At 55.4% G+C, this 17,214-nt stretch overlaps 1 protein-coding gene across 3 annotated transcripts in view; it reads right to left on the reverse strand.

The window, feature by feature from the left end:
• Positions 1-2,607: 2,607 nt before the first annotated feature.
• The window catches only part of LOC145340225 (annexin A2-like), a 21,965-nt gene continuing 7,358 nt past the window's right edge, over positions 2,608-17,214 (reverse strand). For all 3 annotated transcript variants that reach the window (XM_080184654.1, XM_080184655.1, XM_080184653.1), the window contains exons 3-13: positions 16,942-17,038; positions 14,879-14,973; positions 13,210-13,323; positions 12,326-12,416; positions 11,476-11,555; positions 10,726-10,785; positions 8,762-8,855; positions 7,087-7,182; positions 5,475-5,533; positions 4,698-4,820; positions 2,608-2,761 (exon numbers count right to left, since the gene is read on the reverse strand). In XM_080184654.1, coding sequence (XP_080040780.1) covers positions 2,699-2,761; positions 4,698-4,820; positions 5,475-5,533; positions 7,087-7,182; positions 8,762-8,855; positions 10,726-10,785; positions 11,476-11,555; positions 12,326-12,416; positions 13,210-13,323; positions 14,879-14,973; positions 16,942-17,038 — 972 coding nt within the window. In that variant the 3' untranslated portion in view covers positions 2,608-2,698. The remainder of the gene's footprint in view (positions 2,762-4,697; positions 4,821-5,474; positions 5,534-7,086; positions 7,183-8,761; positions 8,856-10,725; positions 10,786-11,475; positions 11,556-12,325; positions 12,417-13,209; positions 13,324-14,878; positions 14,974-16,941; positions 17,039-17,214) is intronic.

The following is a 17,214-nucleotide window of genomic DNA, read 5'->3' on the forward strand; positions in this document are numbered from 1 at the left end:
GGGAGGAAGGGGGAGGAGAAGGAGGGAGGGAGGGATGGAGGGAGGGAGAGGGGAGAGGGTGGGGGGAGTGGGAGGGGGGGGGAGGGCGTAGGTGGTTACGGATAGGGGGATAATTATTGAGGACAAGGTGAGATAGAGGTTATCCTAGTGGGAAGGGACAGGTTCGGCGCAAATTGAGAGGGAGGAGGAGGGGGAAGGGTAGGGCGAGGGAGGGAGGGGGGGTGGAGTTCCTGTTGACTGTACAGTGATGATGCCGGTGTTGGACTGGGGGTAAACACAGTGGGGAGTCTGACACCGGGTTACAGTCCGACCGATTTATTTGATAGTAAACTCACAAACGTTCGGGGTTCCCCCCTTCGTCAGGTGAATGGAGAGTTCTGGGGAACCCCGAACGTTTGTGAGTTTACTAAATCGGTCGGACTTTAACCCGGTGTCAGACTCCCCACTGTGCAACAGTCCGAGGGGGCGCTGGGGGAGGGGGGGGTAAGGTTGGATGTTAATATTAACCCTCCCCTCTCTCTCTCCAGCTGCCCCCTGAAGGTGGTTACCCTCCGGAGTCTCTGCCAGAGACACGCTGAGAAGCTGAGGAGCTTCTGCCTCGCCCACCCCCTCCTCACTCACTCCATCTTCCCCCTCTCTACAAGGAACTGTTCACCTCAGAGCCTGAACCACTCGGCACCCTTCGCCCTCTGACCCCCCGACCTCCCCACCCCCCCCCCACCTCAGTGGGAAGGGTCCAGAGAGGGGGGGGGGGGGAAAGAGAGCTTCCTCCGAGGGTCTGTGACCGACCCTTGTGTTTACCATCAGAACAGGAAGAGGGGGAGGGGGAGGAAGGGGAGTGGGATTGAGGGAGAGTGAGGAAAGAGGGAGAATGTGAGGAGGAAACAGGAGTGAGTAGGAGGAAGAGTAGGATTGAGGGGAAGTGAAGGGAAGGGGGATTGAGGGAGAGTGAGGAAAGAGGGAGAATGTGAGGAGGAAACAGGAGTGAGTAGGAGGAAGAGTAGGATTGAGGGGAAGTGAAGGGAAGGGGGATTGAGGGAGAGTGAGGAAAGAGGGAGAATGTGAGGAGGAAACAGGAGTGAGTAGGAGGAAGAGTAGGATTGAGGGGAAGTGATGGGGAGGGGGAGTGAGGGAGGAAGGGGAGTGGGATTGAGGAGAATGAGGAGGAAATAGGAGTGAGTAGGATTGAGGGGGAGGGAGAGTGAGGAGGGAAATGGAGTAGGATTGAGGGAGTGAGGAGGAAACAGGATTGAGTAGGAGGAAGAGTAGGATTGAGGGGAAGTGAAGGGGAGGGGGATTGAGGGAGAGTGAGGAGGAAACAGGAGTGAGTAGGATTGAGGGTGAGTAGGATTGAGGGAGAGTGAGGGGAAAAACAGGAGTGTGGGAGGAGAGGGAGTCACTCGTCTCCCTCACCTTCAGGCAACCAGGTATCAACTTCGGGGGTGTGGGGAATAAGCCGCCCCCACCCTCCCTCGGCCAGTCGGTGATACCCAGAGGCCCTCAGGCTGGTGGTTTCGGGCCTACTCCCGCGCCAGGAAGCTCATCCATCAGAATGCCTGGCGGCCATCTTGGACAACAGCAGGGGAACCGAACTCAACCTCCACCTTCCTTCCCAAAGACGGGAAGGGTGAAGGCGGCAGAGTGGCTTAAAAAAAAAGTGAAAACTCTAGCCCCCCCCACCTCCCCGAGGAAACAAATCGGAGGATTCAGCTTCAAAAAGCGCGAAGGAAGTTGGCCATTTTGAAAGGCCGGGGCTAAAAAGGAGTACTCCGGTTTAGGCTTCGGCCTAGCGACCTTAGCAACCGGCCTCTCTCTCACATACACACACACAGAGCAATAATCTAATCTAAAGAATCACTTTGACGTTTGCACAGTTTATTCCGAATTGTAGTTTTAGCGCGGAATAATTTAAAAAGAAGCTTTTATTGGCAGCCGCGAGTTGACATTCGAAGAATGTGGTTAACCTTCTTTTAAACGGTGGCTATTCTTATTTGAGGAAGCTGACGCATATTTCGATTAATTTTTTTTTGCCATAGATTTTTATCTAAGAGAAGAAATATATTATATATATATATAAAAGAATTTCCCTGTTTGTTTATAAAGCAATTTATTTGTCGATTTGTCAAGGAATTGTGGTGTCGAATGGTTAATATTTACCAGTCGCAGGCCCAGGTCGCCCCCCCCACACCCTCCGTCTCTCCCCATCAGGACTTGTTTTGATTGGCAGTCAGCTATTCGACCTGGATAGGCAGCACACTACAGTTCTATTGTGCCCACAGCAAGAAGGGTGGCCAGTCTGGGATCTTGCTGTGCCGCTATCCATCCCCTTGTTCACAGACACGTGACCCTTGCCCTTAGCTAGAGTGACCACCCCGCCCAATCCTCGAATGCCCTGAGCTACCCCCAACACTCGCGTCGGCCAAGATCCCGTGGAACGGCGGGAAGAGACTCGAGGGGCAGAAAGGCCTCCTCCTGTCCCCGGAGCAGCACTGAGGGGTCCTGATAGACTCCCCCCAACACCGCCCCTTCAGGGGTGGGGTGGGGTAAGGGGGGAGTGAAGGGGGGCCCTGGCGCGGGACGGGAGGAGACACAGCTCGGAACGGGTGGGAAGGGTTTGGAAAAGCCTTTATTTGTGTGGAATTCCCGGGAAGAGGGCTAGTCTCGGAGGTCCGCTTGTTGTCCGTACCGGGGCAGTCTCTCACAGGTCCTCAGCTCTGCATAGTCCAAGCAAAGCGGTTTGGTAATCACCCTTAGTGTCGGCCTGTGAGAGAAGAGGGCGGATTATCACAGAGAACTCCAGCACAGGAACAGGCCACTCGGCCCTCCTGCACCAACCGTGCTGCCCCCCCCCCCCGTCTGAACTAAAACCCCCTACCCTTCCGGGGACCGTATCCCTCCATTCCCGTCCTGTTCATGTATTTGTCCAGACACCCCTCAACACTCACTACCGTATCCACATCCCCTCCCTCCCCCCCCGGCAGCGAGTTCCACCACCCTCTGTGTAAAAAATCTGCCTCGTACACCTCCTTTAAACCTCGCCCCTTAAACCCGTGCCCCCCCCCCCCGACTCTTCCACCCTGGGGGAAAAGCTTCACAGTGCAGAAGGAGGCCACTCAGCCCATCGAGTCTGCACTGACCACAATCCCACCCAGGCCCTATTCCTGTAAGCCCTCATATTTACCCTGCTAATCCCTCCCCCCCCCCCCCCCCCCCCGAGACTGAGGGTTAATTTGGCCAATCCACCCTAACCTGCACATCTTTGGACACTAAGGGACAATTTAGCATGGCCAATCCACCCTAACCTGCACATCTTTGGACACTAAGGGACAATTTAGCATGGCCAATCCACCCTAACCTACACATCTTTGGACACTAAGGGATAATTTAGCATGGCCAATCCACCCTAACCAACAGACTGTGGGAGGAAACCAGAGCTCCCGGAGGAAATCCACGCAGACACGGGGAGAATGTACAGAGTCCACACAGACAGTGACCCGAGCCAGGAATCAAACCCGGGTCCCTGGCGCTGTGAGGCAGCAGCGCGAACCCACTGTGCCACCCTGCTGCTGCTTCTGAACATTCTTTCTGAATCTAACCCTGTTAGAATTTTATAAGTTTCTATCAGATCCCCTCTCCCTCTCCTAAACTCCAGTGAATATAATCCTAACCCACTCACTCTCTCCTCATATGACAGACCTGCCATCCCAGGAATCAGCCCTGGTAAACCCTCGCTGCGCTCCCTCTATAGCAAGGAACATCCTTCCTCAGATAAGGAGACCAAGACTGCACACAATACTCCAGGTGTGGCCTCACCAACACCCTGTACAATTGCAGCAAAACATCCCAATCCCTAAACTCAAACCCTCTCGCTATGAACATACCATTTACCTTCTTTACTGCCTGCTGTACCTGCGCGCTTACTTTCAGCGACTGATGCTCAAGGACTCCAAGGTCTCGCTGAGTATCCGCCTCTCTCAATCTACACCCATTCCTGTAATAATCTGCCTTCCTATTATTGCTCCCAAAGTGGATACACATTTATCCACATTATACTGCATCTGCTGTGCCGATCCCCACACACTCAGCCTGGCCAAATCACCCTGAAACATCTCTGTATCCTCCTCACAGCTCACCCTCCCATCTGCAAATTAATACGTTCAGTTCCCTCTTCCAAATCTCTAATATGAATGTGGACAGTTTGGGGTCCTCGCCCAGATTCCCTGTGGAACGCCACTAGTCACTGACTGCTGATCGGAAAAAGAACCCATTTATGCCAACTCTTTGCTTCCTGTCTGTTAACCAGCTCTCTCAAGGCAAAATGTTACCCCTCGGATCCCCCTTTCCCCCCCTCAGCTTAAACCTCTTGCCCTCTGGTTTTGGGCTCCCCCTCCCCTGGGGTAGGAGACCCCGGCTATTCACCTATCTGTGCCCATGGTGGCTTTATAAACCTCCGTAAGGTCACCCAGGGGCCTCCTACGCTCCAGGGGGGGAGAAGCCCCAGTCTATCCGCCTCTCCTGAGAATCCAAATCTTCCAGCAACTGCATCTGCTGTGCCGATCCCCACACACTCATCCTGTCCGAACCACCCTGAAACATCTCTGTATCCAACTCAACAACGATAACAGAACCAATCTCATCCAATAAAAAGCCCACAATATGGATGGAGAGCGCGACCGCGGGACGGGAGGATCGGATACCTGGATGGTGGAGTACAGAGACTTCCCATATTTCTTTCGGAATTCAGCTCGGATACTCAACAGGTCAACTTCACATCTCGAAACCAGCAGCCGCGTCAGTGTCTTATCCTTCGTCCCCATGCTCTGTTCAATAAAAAAAATAGAATGACAGGGACAGCACGGGGTTAGATACAGAGTAAAGCTCCCTCTACACTGTCCCCCCCCATCAAACACTCCCAGGACAGGTACAGCACGGGGTTAGATACAGAGTAAAGCTCCCTCTACACTGTCCCCCCCATCAAACACTCCCAGGACAGGTACAGCACGGGGTTAGATACAGAGTAAAGCTCCCTCTACACTGTCCCCCCATCAAACACTCCCAGGACAGGTACAGCACGGGGTTAGATACAGAGTAAAGCTCCCTCTACACTGTCCCCCATCAAACACTCCCAGGACAGGTACAGCACGGGGTTAGATACAGAGTAAAGCTCCCTCTACACTGTCCCCCCATCAAACACTCCCAGGACAGGTACAGCACGGGGTTAGATACAGAGTAAAGCTCCCTCCACACTGTCCCCCCATCAAACACTCCCAGGACAGGTACAGCACGGGGTTAGATACAGAGTAAAGCTCCCTCTACACTGTCCCCCCCATCAAACACTCCCAGGACAGGTACAGCACGGGGTTAGATACAGAGTAAAGCTCCCTCCTACACTGTCCCCCCATCAAACACTCCCAGGACAGGTACAGCACGGGGTTAGATACAGAGTAAAGCTCACTCCGAGACTATGTCCTCACCTTCATTGAGTTGTGCAGTCTGTCTGCCAAGTATTCCGGAGTGTTCTGGATGGACTGCACTGCATGGGGATGGAATGGAAAATTATTTAGTTAGAGCGATATCCTCCCCTTACCCACAGCAGCCCCCCATCCCCACTCTCGCCCTGTCACAGAGATAGGGAGGGGGTGTAGGGGCTGGAGGAGGTTACAGAGATAGGGAGGGGGTGTAGGGGGCTGGAGGTGGTTACGGAGATAGGGAGGGGGTGTAGGGGGCTGGAGGGGGGTTACAGAGATAGGGAGGGGGTGTAGGGGGCTGGAGGTGGTTACAGAGATAGGGAGGGGGTGTAGGGGGCTGGAGGAGGTTACAGAGATAGGGAGGGGGTATAGGGGCTGGAGGTGGTTACAGAGATCGGGAGGGGGTGTAGGGGGCTGGAGGTGGTTACAGAGATAGGGAGGGGGTGTAGGGGGCTGGAGGTGGTTACAGAGATAGGGAGGGAGTGTAGGGGGCTGGAGGTGGTTACGGATAGAGGGATAATTTATGAGGACAAGGTGATTAAGAAGGCGTGTGAGATAGAGGGTTATCGGTTATCCTAGTGGGAAGGGACAGGTTTGGCGCAAATTGTGGCCGAAGGGCCTGTTTGTGCTGTAGCTTCTCTACGTTTCTAAGAATTCTCTCCCAGCAATTTCCTCCCTCGCCTCTCTCAGTATCCTGGGATTCTGGAGACTTGTCTACCTTCATGTTTCTCAAGAACCCCAATATCCATCCCCCCCCTCCTTTCTGATCTCAACGTGACTCAGACTACCTACACACCCTTTCCCAGAACTCATCATTCACCAAGTCCTTCCGTTTGGTGAGTAAGGACACAAGAACTAGGAGCAGGAGTAGGCCATTCGGCCTCTCGAGCCTGCTGCCCCATTCAATAAGACCATGGCTGATCTTTTCGTGGACTCAGCTCCCTTACCCGCCCTTAATTCCTTCGCCGTTCCAAAATCTATCCATCCTTGCCTTAGAAACATTCACTGAGGGAGCCTCAACTGGGCAGGGAGCTCCACAGGTCCACAACCCTTTGGGTGAAGAAGTTCCTCCGCAACTCAGTCCTAAATCTGCTCCCCCTTATTTTGGGACCGTGCCCCCCTAGTTCTAGTCTCACCCGCCAGCGGAAACAACCTCTCCGTTTCTATCTTATCTGGATTGACGCAAGATCTCTTGAGAGTTCTTGCATTTCCTGTCGATTTCCCATCTGTATTACGGACCGAGTGAGGGTAGAAGGATTTTTAAGCTTAGTTAGGGTGACGTGGTGGACCCCTGGGGTGGAAGGGTCAGTTCCCGCGCTGTCACCTACTTTGCAGGTATGACTTTTCTCAGGGGCTGGGGGGGTGGGGCGTCGGGGGGGAGGCCGGGATCCACACCCCCCCCCCACCCCCCAGAACGGGCGGATGCTGGGATATCGAGACCCATTTCGGGAGGAGACAGAAAGACTTGTAATCAGTACTTGGAGAAAGGGGCAGGAAAGTAAGGGGCGAGTCTCAGGCGAGACTGACTCGAGGGGCTGAATGGCCACCTCCCACACCGAGCTCTGATGCAGAGGGGGCTGGAATGGATGGGGGAGGGGGGAAACGATGTGGAACTTACCCAAACTGAGGAACCCTTTCTCCTCATCACCCTTCATTTCTTTTTTAATGGTTTCACTGATATCAGTTGCGGAGTAGACTTTGTACAGTTTAAAAACTGCAGCAGAGAAAGGAGAGAGACACAGAGCGGTTAGAAACGTCCCAGACACCAAACAGGCCTCAAACCAACTAATCGGCTCCCGCAGTGCGGCGCTCCCTCGGCACCGACCCTCCCACAGTGCGGGACTCCCTCGGCACCGACCCTCCCACAGTGCGGCACTCCCTCAGCACCGACCCTCCCACAGTGCGGCGCACCCTCAGCACCACCCTCCCCACAGTGTGGCGCTCCCTCAGCACCGACCCTCCCCACAGTGCGGGACTCCCTCAGCACCGACCCTCCCACAGTGCGGCGCTCCCTCAGCACCGACCCTCCCACAGTGCGGCGCACCCTCAGCACCGACCCTCCCCACAGTGTGGCGCTCCCTCAGCACCGACCCTCCCACAGTGCGGTGCTCCCTCAGCACCGACCCTCCCCACAGTGTGGCGCTCCCTCAGCACCGACCCTCCCCACAGTGCGGCGCTCCCTCAGCACCGACCCTCCCGCGGTGCGGCGCTCCCTCAGCACCGACCCTCCCCACAGTGCGGCGCTCCCTCAGCACCGACCCTCCCCACAGTGCGGCACTCCCTCGGCACCGACCCTCCCCACAGTGCGGCGCTCCCTCGGCACCGACCCTCCCACAGTGCGGCGCTCCCTCGGCACCGACCCTCCCACAGTGCGGCGCTCCCTCAGCACCGACCCTCCCACAGTGCGGCGCTCCCTCAGCACCGACCCTCCCACAGTGCGGGGCTCCTCAGCACGCCCTCCCACAGTGCGGCGCTCCCTCAGCACCGACCCCCCCACAGTGCGGGGCTCCCTCAGCACCGACCCTCCCACAGTGCGGCGCTCCCTCAGCACCGACCCTCCCACAGCGCGGCGCTCCCTCAGCACCGGCGCTCCCTCAGCACCGACCCTCCCCACAGTGCGGCGCTCCCTCAGCACCGACCCTCCCCACAGTGCGGCGCTCCCTCAGCACCGACCCTCCCCACAGTGCGGGGCTCCCTCAGCACCGACCCTCCCACAGTGCGGCGCTCCCTCAGCACCGACCCTCCCCACAGTGCGGCGCTCCCTCAGCACCGACCCTCCCCACAGTGCGGGGCTCCCTCAGCACCGACCCTCCCGCAGTGCGGCGCTCCCTCAGCACTGACCCTCCCCACAGTGCAGCGCTCCCTCAGCACCGACCCTCCCACAGTGTGGTGCTCCCTCAGCACTGACCCTCCCACAGTGTGGCGCTCCCTCAGCACTGACCCTCCCACAGTGTGGCGCTCCCTCACTTATTCATAAAAGCCACAATGTCCAGCTTAGGGGCAGCACGGGGGCACAGTGGGTTAAGCACTGCTGCCTCAAGGCGCCAGGGACCCGGGTTCGATTCCCGGCTCGGGTCACTGTCTGTGTGGAGACTGCACATTCTCCCCGTGTCTGCGTGGGTTTCCTCCGGGTGCTCCGGTTTCCTCCCACAGTCTGAAAGACTGTGCTGGTCAGGGTGGATTGGCTGTGCTAAATTCTCCCTCAGCGTAACCCAAACAGGAGTGTGGCGACTAGGGGGATTTTCACAGTGCAGAAAGCCAATTTGTGACACTAATTAATGGCCGTATCTTACCCCTGTTGAGGTGGTTTTGGCTTCTTTCGGTCAGAATCGGGATCCAGGCGTTAAAATCCGGATTCTTCTTTTGACTGGCGACCGCGTACAAGCTCTTCACGGGCACAGATGGAAGAAAGAGGTATATTAAAAAGATTTGAGGCAGAATCTCGCGCTGCCCTCCCCCCCCCCCCACCCAACCTCTTCTCACAGGCAGGCTTCAGGCCTGACTAGGCCTCGGACAGGAAGCCTGTTCCAGTAGGCCTCTCGCCGCGGGCGCCTCGGGGCCTTGGCCTACCCGTTAAGAGGCCTGCTGGAACAGGCTCCCCGTCCGAGTGCTCAGGCCGCTTGGGATAATGGCGGCCTTTGGAAAAAGTTAGCCAACTCCACCTTGGGCGAGATTGGTGGGATTTGGGGGGGGGGGCGGGGGGTGGGGGCCCTCGTTCCGAAGCCCCCTTCAAGTTTGGGGCACCCTCCCCTCAGGGCCCTGGGATCTTCAGCCCTCACTCCCTCCCACCAACACCACCCGCCCCCCCTCACTCCCCAACACCAAGATTACCCTCTCCCGACTCCCAATCCGATCCTCGGCTCCTCCCTCTCCCAGGGCGGCCCTCCCTTGGAAAGGGAGATTCTTTCGCTGGGATGTGGGGCATCTTCTGGAGTCAGGCTTAGAATCTGTCACCCCGTTGGGTCAGAGGGGGAGTGGACCACATTGTTGTAAGGGTGTGGGCAACAGGGTGGGGGAGAATAGAGTCACATGGAGGCCAGACACGGTAAGGATGGCAGATTTCCTTCCCCCCCAGGGGACACAGATGTGGGAGCAGGTGTAGGCCATTCAGCCCATCGAGTCTGAACCACCATGAGGTATTGGGGACTTTTTTTTTGCGACATCGATGAAACTTGTCACGGTCACCGTTACCGAGACTCGGTCTCAATCCCAGACTTTTCATAGAATCCCGACACTGCAAAAAGAGGCCATTTGGCCCATCCAATTCTCCAGTAGAGCATCTCACCAAGGTCCTATCCCTGTAAATGTTCTAATCCACATATCTTGGGACACTAAGGAATAATTTAGCATGGCCAATCCCCCTAACCTGCACATCTTTGGACACTAAGGGACAATTTAGCATGGCCAATCCACCCTAACCTACACATCTTTGGACACTAAGAGACAATTTAGCATGGCCAATCCATCTAACCTGCACATCTTTGGACACTAAGGGACAATTTAGCATGGCCAATCCACCTAACCTGCACATCTTTGGACACTAAGGGACAATTTAGCATGGCCAATCCCCCTAACCTGCACATCTTTGGACACTAAGGACAATTTAGCATGGCCAATCCACCTAACCTGCACATCTTTGGACACTAAGGGACAATTTAGCATGGCCAATCCCCCTAACCTGCACATCTTTGGACACTAAGGGACAATTTAGCATGGCCAATCCCCCTAACCTGCACATCTTTGGACACTAAGGGACAATTTAGCATGGCCAATCCCCCTAACCTGCACATCTTTGGACACTAAGGGACAATTTAGCATGGCCAATCCATCTAACCTACACATCTTTGGACACTAAGGGGCAATTCAGCATGGCAATCCACCCTAACCTACACATCTTTGGACACTAAGGGACAATTTAGCATGGCCAATCCACCTAACCTGCACATCTTTGGACATTTGACTCTAAGGGGCAATTCAGCATGGCCAATCCACCCTAACCTGCAAATCTTTGGACTGTGGGAGGAAACCCAAGCAGACATGGGGAGAACGTGCAGACTCCACGCAGCAACCCAAGGCCCGGAATCAAACAAAATCAGAATCCCGCCAGTTGTCCGGGGTGGGATTTGAACCCACGTTTTCCCATCCACCCCTGGGATGGTCAGCCCCAGGGTGCCTGGATGACTGAGTCAGTGAGCCACCCACCTTGTCTGTGTGTTGGCCCCGTCCCTACCCTCCCATCCCCGCCACTCCATCTTACCTTTGCATCTTCTTCAATGAGTTCATAGTTGATGATGTTCGAGTTAACCTCTCTCTGGTTCTGTAAGCAAAGAGGAGGTACGTTCGTCAAGGTGTAGGCCACGTTTGGTCAGCCCTGTGACGTGGGGGGGGTGGGGGGGGGTGAGAAATCCCAACGCTGTCCAGGGAGGAAGTCAGAAACCGAGACAATATACTCCCCCTCCCTCCTTGACCCTGCCTCCTCAGGTTTGGGGGCCCCGAATCTAAGGAAGGATGTGCCGGCCTTGGAAAGGGTCCAGAGGAGGTTCACAAGAACGATCCCTGGAATGAAGAGCTTGTCGGATGAGGAACGGGTTGAGGACTCTGGGTCTGTACTCATTGGAGTTTAGAAGGATGAGGGGGGGGATCTTATTGAAACTTACAGTGTGAGGCCCTGGATAGAGTGGACGTGGAGAGGGATGTTTCCACTAGTAGGAAAAACTAGAACCAGAGAGGGCACAACCTCAGGCTAAAGGGACGATCCTTTAAAACAGAGATGAGGAGGAATTTCTTCAGCCAGAGAGTGGGGAATCTGTGGAACTCTTTGCCGCAGAGGAGGCCGGGTCACTGAGTGTCTTTAAGACAGAGATAGATAGGTTCCTGATTAATAAGGGGATCAGGGGGAGAAGGCAGGGGAGGAGGGGGCCCATTTCCTATCTGGAGTCCCAAATCTGCCCTCCCTCCACCTCCCCACCCCCCCCCTCAACAACTCCCCGAGTATGTCGTACCGCACCGTAAGCAAGGCCACCAGTAGCTTCTGGAACCTTCCGCTCGTCTCCGACACGATTTCCTTTTCCAGGTCTTTCTGAAACTCTGGGGGAAGGAAAGAAATAAATCACGGAGGAAGTCGGGGGGTAAAAAAAGTTCGGGGGCAATGCAAATGGGGGCAATTTACCCCATTCTTCATTCCGTCAGAGGCCTGGAGGTTCGGGGGGGGGCATCGCTGGCTAATCCCCATCCCTAATTGCCCCTCGAGAAGCGGGCGTGGGAGCCGCCATCTTGAACCCACGGCCATCCCCGTGTGTGGGGTAGGTACACCCACAGTGCTGTTAGGGAGGGAGTTCCAGGATTGTTATTGGACATCAGTCAGTCCCCGTGTGTGTGGGGTAGGTACACCCACAGTGCTGTTAGGGAGGGAGTTCCGGGATTGTTATTGGACATCAGTCAGTCCCCGTGTGTGTGGGGTAGGTACACCCACAGTGCTGTTAGGGAGGGAGTTCCGGGATTGTTATTGGACATCAGTCAGTCCCGTGTGTGTAGGGTAGGTACACCCACAGTGCTGTTAGGGAGGGAGTTCCGGGATTGTTATTGGACATCAGTCAGTCCCCGTGTGTGGGGTAGGTACACCCACAGTGCTGTTAGGGAGGGAGTTCTGGGATTTTGACCCCAGCCACAGTGAAGGAACGGCCGATATATTTCCCAGTCGGGATGGTGAGTGGCTCGGAGGGGGGATCTTGCAGGTGGGGGTGTTCCCCCTGTGTCTGCTGCCCCCGCTTTGTCCTTCTTGGGGGGCAGCAGTCACATGGGGGCGCAGAGCGAGCGAGGGGCAGAGGGACGGAGTGAGGAGTGAGGGAAGGAGTTACCTTGCTTGTAGGTGGATTTTATTGCCTGTATCTCCTTGCTGGATCTGGTGGCGAGGATTTCTATTAACGTATCTTCATCCGTACCGAGACCCTGCCGAAACAAACCCCAGCAAACACCAGGGGGGGACACCGTCAGCGTGTAATCACCGCGATCTCTACCCCGCGAGAGCCACGATACCACCCCCACCGGCAACCACCGTCAGTGTGTAATCACTGTGATCTCTACCCTGTACCCCACAACAGAGCCACAAGGTTAGGGTTGGGGAGAGGGTTGAGGGGAGAGGGTTGAGGGGAGAGGGTTGAGGGGAGAGGGTTGAGGGGAGAGGGTTGAGGGGAGAGGGTGAGGGGAGAGGGTTGAGGGGAGAGGGTTGAGGGGAGAGGGTTGAGGGGGGGAGAGGGGGGAGGTGGGAGGGGGGAAGGAGGGGGGAGGGAGGGAGGGAGGAAGGAGGGTGCAGGGAGGGAGGAAGGAGGGTGGAGGGAGGGAGGGAGGAAGGAGGGTGGAGGGAGGGAGGGAGGAAGGAGGGGTGGAGGGAGGGAGGGAGGAAGGAGGGTGGAGGGGAGGGAGGAAGGAGGCGGAGGGAGGGAGGGAGGAAGGAGGGGAGGGAGGGAGGGAGGGAGGAAGGAGGTGGAGGGAGGGAGGAAGGGAGGGTGGAGGGAGGGAGGAAGGGAGGGTGGAGGGAGGGAGGGAGGAAGGAGGGGTGGAGGGAGGGAGGGAGGAAGGAGGGTGGAGGGAGGGAGGGAGGAAGGAGGGTGGAGGGAGGGAGGGAGGAAGGGAGGGGGAGGGAGGGAGGGAGGGAGGGAGGGAGGAGGGTGGAGGGAGGGAGGGAGGTGAGTGGAGGGAGGGAGTAGGATTGTGGAGGGAATAGGATTGTGGAGGGAGTTACCTTCATGGCCTCTTTCAGTGTCTGGGCATCGAGCAGTGTTGGAGATTTTAGAAGAGAGATCATAACATTTTCCAGATATCCAGAAAGCTTCTTCGCCAGAACTGTCTCCAGATCCTGAGGGGCAGAGAATTAACCATTAGAATATTCAGGGAGAAAAGGTTCAATATCCTGTAAACTACTAACAACACACCCAGTCACACCGAGACAGAGGGTTCACAACCCTTATCCAGGGAACCAGAGGGTCAGTGCTGAGGGAGTGCCGCACTGTGGGAGGGTCGGTGCCGAGGGAGCGCCGCACTGTGGGAGGGTCGGTGCCGAGGGAGCGCCGCACTGTGGGAGGGTCGGTGCCGAGGGAGCGCCGCACTGCGGGAGGGTCGGTGCCGAGGGAGCGCCGCACTGCGGGAGGGTCGGTGCCGAGGGAGCGCCGCACTGTGGGGAGGGTCGGTGCTGAGGGAGCGCCGCACTGTGGGAGGGTCGGTGCTGAGGGAGTGCCGCACTGTGGGAGGGTCGGTGCTGAGGGAGCGCCGCACTGCGGGAGGGTCGGTGCTGAGGGAGCGCCGCACTGCGGGAGGGCTACACTGCGGGAGGGTCAGTGCTGAGGGTGTACGAGAAGTGCTAGAGCAATGCACGTTCTTTGTTTTGACACTCTGGGCGTCAGGAAACTCGGAGAAGCATTAGATGGACCTTAGCCTTTCAGTCCTGCTCTGTACATCCAGTTAGTATCTGGTCACTGTGACGATAATGGGCCTTTTAGAAACATATTTATATCAATTTTCGGGTGAGGGATATGTTTAAAATTCAGCTTTGAGTTAACTGGTGCAAATTTGTCTGCACCGGGAGGCTCCATGCTGAGCGTGTAGGCTAATGGTTGATTTTAGCGAGAGATGTGTGCACTTTACTCTGATTTAAAGAATTTTTTTTCATTATTTGGTTTCCCCCTGGGTTTCGGAGTAGGGTTTTCTCCCCCCAAGTTCAAGTTGTATTTATTAGTGTCACAAGCAGGCTTACATTAACACCGCAATGAAGTTACTGTGAAAATCCCCTAGTCGCCACACTCCTGTTCGGGTTACACTGAGGGAGAATTTAGCACTGCCAATCCACACCCTAACCAGCACGTCTTTTGGTCTGTGGGAGGAAACTGGAGCACCCGGAGGAAACCCACACAGATATAAGAGGAAAGAGAACGTGCAGACTCTGCACAGACAGTGACCTGAGCTGGGAATCGAACCTGGGTCCCTGGCACCATGGGACAGCAGTGCCAATCGCCATGCCACCCTAGTAAATGTGGTTAAGCTTGAGTGTGTAACTCCTCCCGTACCTCAGTGGGGTGTGTCGGCCGTGCCAAATTCTCCCTCAGTGTAACCCGAACAGGAGTGAGGTGACTGGGAGATTTTCACAGTAACTTCATTGTGGTGTTAATGTAAGCCGACTGGTGCCACGGATAAATAAAACTTGAAATTGGGGGAAAAAACCCTACTCCGAAAACCCAGGGGAAAACCGAATAATGAAAATGAAATAACTCCTCTCCCGAATGTCTCCTCCCGTACCTCGGTGGGGAGCTGGGGGAGGGAGGGAGGATTCTCTCTTGGGAAGCCCCCTTGGGCAGGAGGGAGGGATGCTCATTGAGCTAACGGCGCTATACAAATGCAGGGTGTCTTTTTGCACTCACGGCATTGTTCTGCTTCTTAAAGTTCTTGGCAATCTGTTCCCTCTGCTCCAGCGTCCGGTTGCCCAGGATTTTGACGATCGTCGCTTCGTCCACGCCTGGCGAGGGAGGACCGCGAGAGTGAGGCGACAGAAGTGTATCGGATAAAAGGCCCACCCCTCCCTCCTACACCCCCTCAATACCTCCTCACTATCACCCGAAATGGGAAAGCCTTGTCTTTAAGCTGTGCGCCCCCACCACCTCCTCCTCCTCACTCATTCATTGAGTCATAGAGGTTTACAGCAGGGAAACAGGCCCTCCGGCCCAACTTCTTCATGCTGCCCATCTTTTGTTTAACTACTAAGCTAGTCCCGATTGTTCATGTTACCATCTTACCCAGGTAACTGTCTAAATGCTTTTTTAAAAGACAAAATTGTACCTGCCTCTATTACTGCCTCTGGCAGCTCGTTCCAGACACTCACCACCCTCTGGGTGAAAAAATTGCCCCTCTGGACCCTCTCCCCTCTCACCTTAATCCTCTGCCCTCTAGTTTTAGACTCCCCTACCTTTGGGGAAAAGATATTGACCATCTAGCTGATCTGTGCCCCTCCATTATTTTATAGACCTCTGTAAGATCACCCCTCTACGCTCCAGAGAAAAAAGTCCCAGTCTATCCAGCCTCTCCTCAATCCATCAAGTCCCGGTAGCATCCTAGTAAATCTTTTCTGCGCTCTTTCTAGTTTAATAATATCCTTTCTATAATAGGGTGACCAGAACTGTACACAGTATTCCAAGTGTGGCCTTACCAATGTCTTGTACAATTCAACAAGACGTCCCAACTCCTGTATTCAATGTTCTGACCATTGAGACCAAACAGGTGGGGGTGTTCCCCATGTGTCTGCTGCCCCCTCCTTGTCCTTCTAGATGGTAGAGGTGGCGGGTTTGGAAGGTGCTGTGGAAGGAGCCTTGGTGAGTCACTGTGGGGCATCTTGTAGATGGTACACATGGCTGTGTCGGTGGTGGAGGGAGTGAGTGTTTGTGGTTAGTGTGTTAATCGAGCGGGGCTGCTTTGTCCTGGATGGTGTCGAGCTTCTCGAGTGTTGTTGGGAGCCGCACTCATCCAGGCAAGTGGAGATTGTTGTTGGAGAGGCGCACTCATCCAGGCAAGTGGAGATTGTTGTTGGAGAGGCGCACTCATCCAGGCAAGTGGAGATTGTTGTTGGAGTCGCACTCACCCAGGCAAGTGGAGATTGTTCCATCACACTCCTGACTTGTGTCCTTGTAGATGGTGGACAGGCTTTGGGGAGTCAGGAGGTGAGTTCCTCTCCACAGGATTCCCAGCCTCTGACCTGCTCTGGGAGCCACAGTATTTATACGGCTGGGTCCGGTTCAGTTTCTGGTCAATGGTAACCCCCAGGATGTTGATAGTTGGGGGGGGGATTCGGTGATGGTCAATGGTAACCCCCAGGATGTTGATAGTGGGGGGGATTCAGTGATGGTCAATGGTAACCCCCAGGATGTTGATAGTGGGGGGGCGGGATTCAGTGATGGTCAATGGTAACCCCCAGGATGTTGATAGTGGGGGGGGTGGATTCAGTGATGGTCAATGGTAACCCCCAGGATGTTGGTGGTGGGGGGGGATTCAGTGATGGTCAATGGTAACCCCCAGGATGTTGATAGTGGGGGGGGATTCAGTGATGGTCAATGGTAACCCCCAGGATGTTGATAGTCGGGGGGATTCAGTGATGGTCAATGGTAACCCCCCAGGTATCTGTCAAGTGAACCCTCCTACAAGATAGGTTTGCCTATCTCTTCAGAGCAACTAAGGTGGGGGTCACCTGCACACTTAAGCCGGACAAGGGCACACAAGGCAACAAGGAGGGGGTTGGGGGTTCCTTAACCTGAATTAATCTGAGACAACGGGAGTTCCATTGCCCACCACTGAGAGGTGCCAGCGAGCAGCAGCCAGACGCAGCTCAGTGTCGCCACCCCAGGCAGACAGGCAAGGCTTTGCATAGCAGGCAAGCAGAGAATGGTGAGATGGGGCTGGATAGGGAGTGCAAAAGGATACAGAATAGACTCACTACCTTTCGTGTCGATCGCTCTCTTCAGTCTTTCCACATCTTCATCAACCAGGAAATTGGCATAGGGCCTCAAAGTGGCAAGGGAGCCCCAGGTCATAGGCTGCAGATCAGAAAGGAGTTATTACAGACTGGAATCTAATCGAGGGGTTCGGGGTGGTTTATATATAGAATAACAGATACCCGGGAGTGAGTTACAGACTGGAATCTAATCGAGGGGTTCGGGGTGGTTTATATACAGAATAACAGATACGCGGGAGTGAGTTACAGACTGGAATC

Source organism: Carcharhinus amblyrhynchos, unplaced genomic scaffold, assembly GCF_965287045.1.
Source record: "Carcharhinus amblyrhynchos unplaced genomic scaffold, sCarAmb.v2.hapA scaffold_854, whole genome shotgun sequence".
NCBI lineage: Eukaryota > Metazoa > Chordata > Chondrichthyes > Carcharhiniformes > Carcharhinidae > Carcharhinus > Carcharhinus amblyrhynchos.